This window comes from Nicotiana tabacum, chromosome 6, assembly GCF_000715075.1.
Source record: "Nicotiana tabacum cultivar K326 chromosome 6, ASM71507v2, whole genome shotgun sequence".
In the NCBI taxonomy this organism is placed as follows: Eukaryota; Viridiplantae; Streptophyta; class Magnoliopsida; order Solanales; family Solanaceae; genus Nicotiana; species Nicotiana tabacum.
The window spans coordinates 121,233,756-121,239,583 of record NC_134085.1 but is presented as its reverse complement, the minus strand read 5'-3'; the positions used below and the strand labels follow the sequence as shown (position 1 = coordinate 121,239,583).

At 41.8% G+C, this 5,828-nt stretch overlaps 1 protein-coding gene across 1 annotated transcript; it reads left to right on the top strand.

Moving 5' to 3' along the window:
- Positions 1 to 2,457: 2,457 nt before the first annotated feature.
- On the top strand, positions 2,458 to 3,348 carry LOC142182026 (uncharacterized). The gene has a single exon (XM_075255815.1). The coding sequence runs from the start codon at positions 2,458 to 2,460 to the stop codon at positions 3,346 to 3,348; it is 891 nt and encodes a 296-aa protein (XP_075111916.1).
- The last annotated feature ends 2,480 nt before the right edge of the window (positions 3,349 to 5,828 follow it).

Below are 5,828 nucleotides of genomic sequence, written 5' to 3'. Positions count from 1 at the left end.
AAGCAATGGGATATATAAACCACGTTTCTACGACTGCAACTAATTAAGGATTTGATGGGATGGTTTACTAAACTAGCACGAAGTCAAAGGAAAAAAGCAAATTAGAGGGCTTTGTTTTAAGTCACTCCAGCTTCCTCCACGTGTTACCAATTAGGCAAAGGCAAGTGGTTTATTTGTTTCAGCAAGTGCGTAAATAATTGTAGTGACACTGACATGGCACGACGTTATTAGCTTGGCTCACTCCATGGACCACGGGCATAAAAAATAGTGATGAGAGTGTTCTTTGCGCCAAACATTTGAATTTCTTTTAATACGTGGTATTTTTAAAATTAATTTTCTTTTTAGATCAGAGAATTTTTGAATCACCTTTCGGCCGGACTTGTAGCCTTTTGGTCAAGTTTTTTGGTCAAAAAGTACTTTTTTTGGCTAATTTTTTTTTATATTTAAATTAAGATATTTAACCAAGGTTTTATAAGGGAAAAATGTGCTTTAAATAGAAGTATGAGTAGTTTTTGAGAAGCACAAAAAAAATAGCTCTCCCCAATAACTTTTTTTTTTAAAAACTTGAGAAAAAAAATACTTAAAAGTACTTTTTAAAAGTTTGGTCAAACTTGCTGATCAAAAGTGTTGTTTAAATTAATTAGCCAAACAAAACTGTTTTTCACAAGAAATATTTTCTTGAAAAATATTTTTAAGAAAAATACTTTTCAAAAAAATTAATTTTAGGAACTTGGCCAAACAGACTATAATATTGTTTGATTAACTCTATTTTTTCGATGTAGCTACAGTTTTAAATTTTAAACTCATGGCAGTTTTGAGAAATTCATTTTCTCCAACCACATAAGCAACAAGCTTGCCGGAATTCCATTTTTTCTGTCGCAGTTACAGCTCTAAATTCTAACATCCAGCATTTAATTAATTTTTTGTTTAAGTCGCACATTTTTTGGAATCCATATTTTCCTACCACATATGTAACAAGCAGCATAGAAATTCATTTTGTATGGGTCCAAATTTGACAACCACGACAGCAGAAAAGCAGGACATGGAACGAGGTCACCACAACACAACGACTGATGGTCGTCGTGACAAAGGATGACGATCAAGAGCGGTCAGTCAAAATAAGGTAGTAACAAAAGTTTTAACTTAGAAAGAGATAGGAAGAATATGCCTTTTGGATATTCTTTATGTTGTACTTTTTGGATTTTTTGGGAAAATGTCCCTTATAAGTTGGTGAACAACGAGGGTCTGCCATTTTTTTTAAAGAAGAGAGAACATATTATAAAAAGGAGAGAAAAATATACAAAAGAATTGTCTTATTCTCTTTACTCAAGCACATGATGTTTAACTTTCATGAATAAATCTCAAGATTCTACATTCACATCTGCTGCATACCTTTTTACATCGTCAGAAAAGGGAGGCGCCCAATCACATAATCATTTGGTGACAATCCCTTTATACTCTAACCCTTATCATTTCTGTTCTTATTACATATTTTGCTAATCATTTGATGGCACATATTTTGACAATCATTTGGATATTACATATTTTGCTAATCATAAGGCATTGAGAATACTTCTTAACACTCCTATACTGTTCTTATTATATTTAAATCTTTTTCCATTTGATCTAAAGATTATTAAGTTCAACTGAGATTCACCCTATTAATTTGTTATTAATTAGTTTAGCATTTATTTGCTCAAACAATTTGGCGCCGTCTGTGGGGAGTTTTCTAGTTGAAACTCTAGTTCTTTCTAGATCATAAAAAAACAACAACAATACCCATCCCTTCCTCGTTTGCCCCACTAACAATGGTAGGAAAAGGAGATGCGAGGTTGAAAACGATAGCAGATGTCACTACCAACATCTTGAACATAATCAACAAAGATGGCAGGGAAATCGATGAAAACACGACACCGAATGCTACACCTAGGCGGAGTGCTTCGCCTCCCCCCCCCACGAGAGCGTGACTGCTTCACGCGAAAAGGAGCCTCCACGTCAACAACAGAGGAAGAACCACCAGTAATAAAAAGACTACTGGAAGAGTGGCTAACAAGCACTCTGAAAAACATACTCGATAAACTCGTCCAAAGGGAGAACAAAGATACTACATACATAGACATCATGACAACCACTGGCGAACAGGACGCCCCCCAAACAAGTAACACTCATGCCACTGTTGATGAAGGTAATGATACACTCACAACCATTCTGAAGAAAATGGAAAATGAAAACAAGGCGCTCCGTGATCAGATGAAGGAACATCAAGAAAGGATCGACAAAATACCGGGCGCCCCAAAGCTATTACCGAAATGAGACGCTGGTCGATTCGTCGAACAACCGTATTGCGAAGGAGCAGCCCCCCATGCCATCCCAAAAACCTTCAAAATGCAAACATATCTGAAGATATATGATGGCACGACGGACCCAGAAGATCATATCGTCCACTATGCCACAGCGATGAAGGGCAATAACCTTTCAAAGGAGCAAGTACCGTCAGTACAACTCAAAAAATTCGGCAAAACCCTAACAGGGGGAGCCCTAACCTGGTATTCACAACTGCCAGCATGGTCAATAGCGACGTTCGAGGAAATGACGGATAAGTTTTTCACCGCTCACGCAGGGGCTAAAAAGGCGGAAGCCAGGGTGAACGATATATTCACCGTTAGGCAATTGCCTGGCGAGGGACTCGGGGACTTCCTCGCCCGGTTTAAAAAGGTGAGAATGAGCCTACCAAACGTGTTAGAGGGGATGGCGATAGCAGCCTTCCAGGACGGGTTGAGCAGGAACAGGTCAAGAGCGACCAGAAAACTACTGAGTAGACTCATGAAATATCCCCCTACCACCTGGGAAGAGATCCACAATGCCTACTGCACCGAAGTAAGAGCCGATGAGGATGACCTTAAAGGTCCGATCCAATGGCTAACGTCAGTTCAAACAGAATCAAGGAAGGATTATCATAACGACGATCGAAGGGATCGATTGGGTCCCCGCCTCAGCCGGGAAAGACATCAACCCTACATCAGAACAGCCGTCCCACCACCACCTCGACATATGGATGGGCCGCCATGTCACACAAGGACTCAGCGAAAAGAAAAAGGTATGCCTTCACTCTTATCTGCTCACAATTTTTGTGTTTCCCTTTTAGAAATAGTGTACATGCTAGAAAAGCTTGGCACAAAGGTACAATGGCCACAAAAGATGAAATCCGATCTAAATAATCGAAAGTCGAACGCTCTCTGCGAATTTCATCAGGAGCAGGGTCACAAGACCGAAGATTGCATAGGTCTACGGTTGGAGGTAGTGAGAATGCTGAACCAAGGACACCTGAGGGAACTAATGAGCGACTGAGGGCGAGCCAACATTGCTCGCGGATGCGAACAACCCTAGGGACCTCCAAAGTCCCCCTCCCCCACTCGCACTATCCAAATGATCATTGGTGGAGGTGACGGGGCAGCAATTAACCATGTAAAATTCACCACTACAAACAACTCACGCGGTCGATCACTCACGAACGGTATGATGACCTCGAAGATAGTATCGTCTTCGATAAGTCAGTTATCAACGATTTGTATTTCCCTCATTACGATGCTCATTTTATTATTTTACGTATTTCAGATACTGATGTGAAAAGAATAATGGTGGACGATGGAAGTGGTGCATGTGTTATCCACCCTTGGGTCCTCGCGCAGATGAGGCTCGAAGACAAGATAATACCACGTTTCATAACACTAACGGGTTTTAATAATGCAGTCAAGCAAACTTTTAGAGAAATAATGCTACCCGTTCTAGCCGGAGGAGTCACCTTAGAAATAACGTTTCATATCATGGATCAAGATACGGCCTACAAGGCCATCATTGGGCGACCATGGATACACGCCATGAAGGCCATCCCGTCAAGCCTCTATCAAGTAATCAAGTTCCCTACCCCATGGGGAATATTCAGCATCCGAGGTGAACAACGCACCACGCAAGAATGTTACCGCATCGCTCAAGATTGGACACACACCTAGCAACTAAAGAGAAAGAACGCAGAAGCATAGCAATTAGCAATGTCAGGAACCAAATCCGACACACAGACAAATGTTATCAAGGATCCCCACATCATGGAAGCCGTTAAGTCGTTAATAGAAGATTTCGATCCCGTCCAACTAGACAACAATGACGGCACAAAAAAGTCTTATATCGGACACAATCTCTCGGAACTAGGTATATTTCATAAATTCTTAACTGGCAATGCCGACCTGTTTGCCTTCTCCCATTCAGATATGCTAGGCATTTCGAAAGACATCGCTACACATAAGCTGAATGTCAACCCGCTATATCCACTGGTGTAGCAAATAAAGAGAAAGTTCAATGCCGCAATCAACGAGGCCATCAGCATTGAAGTTGATAAGCTACTCGCCAACGGTTCTATCTGAGAATCAAAATATCCCCATTGGGTTGCAAATGTGGTCATGGTAAAGAAGAAAAACGAGAAATGGCGGATGTGCATTGATTTCACGGACCTGAACAAGGCATGCTCGAAAGACTCTTTTCTACTGCCTCATATCGACCAACTCATCGATGCAACCGCAGGGCACGAACTGCTGAGCTTTTTGGATGCCTACTCGGGTTACAACCAAATCCTCATGGAGGAGGAAGACTAAGAGAAAACCACTTTCATCACCCATTAGGGAACGTATTGTTACAAAGTCATGTCATTTGGGCTAAAGAATACAGGGGCCACCTACCAAAGGTTGGTCACCAAAATGTTCAAAGACCATCTCAGCAAAACGATGGAGGTTTACATCGACGACATGTTGGTCAAATCCAAAAGGAGAGAGGACTATATTGACCACCTTACAGAGGCCTTCAGCATATTAAAATGATATGGAATGAAGCTAAATCCTGAAAAGTGCGCCTTCGGCGTAACCTCAGGCAAATTCCTCGGTTTCTTGGTATCATAAAGAGGCATCGAGGTCAATCAAGACCAGATCAAGGCCATCGAAGGGATACTCGAAATATTAACCAGCAAAAAATAGGTACAAAAATTAACGGGCCGGATTTTGCCCTGGCGAGGTTAATCTCATGGTCATCCGACAGATGCCATAAATTTTTTAACGTGCTGAAGGAAGACAACGAGCTCTAGTGGAATTCAGATTGAATTGAGGCTTTGAGAAAACTAAAAGCATACTTGTCCTTGTCACCACTACTTGCTAAGGCAGATCCTGGCAAATGCCTTCTGATCTACCTAGCCGTCTCAGAAGTCGCGGTAAGTGCAATTTTGGTCTGTAAAAACAAAGGTACGCAATCCCCGATTTATTATATTAGCAAAACCTTGGTTGATGCCGAAATGAGGTATCCCCACCTCGAAAAACTAGCTCTGGCATTGGTCATAGCTTCATAGAAGCTTAGACCATATTTTCAATGTCACCCCATATCAGTGGTGACGACTTTCCCCCTCAGGAGCATCCTACATAAACCCGAACCGTCGGGGAAGATTGGCCAAATGGGCTATAGAATTGAGCGAGCACGATATAACATATCAGCCGCAAACTGCGATAAAGTCATAGGTACTCGCCGACTTCGTCGCCGACTTCAGTGTAGAAATATTGTCTGAGGTCGAGCAGGAAGCGCTTCACACCTCTCTGGGAAACCCGACCTCTGGGTCCTCTTCACCGACGGTACATCTAATGCGTCAGGGTCTGGATTGGGACTCGTACTTGAAGTCCCAACAAGCGAAGTGATTCGCCAATACATACGGTATCCCGAAATGACTAATAATGAAGCCGAGTATGATGCCGTAATTGCAGGATTGAAACTGTCCCTCAAATATGGTGCATGACGAG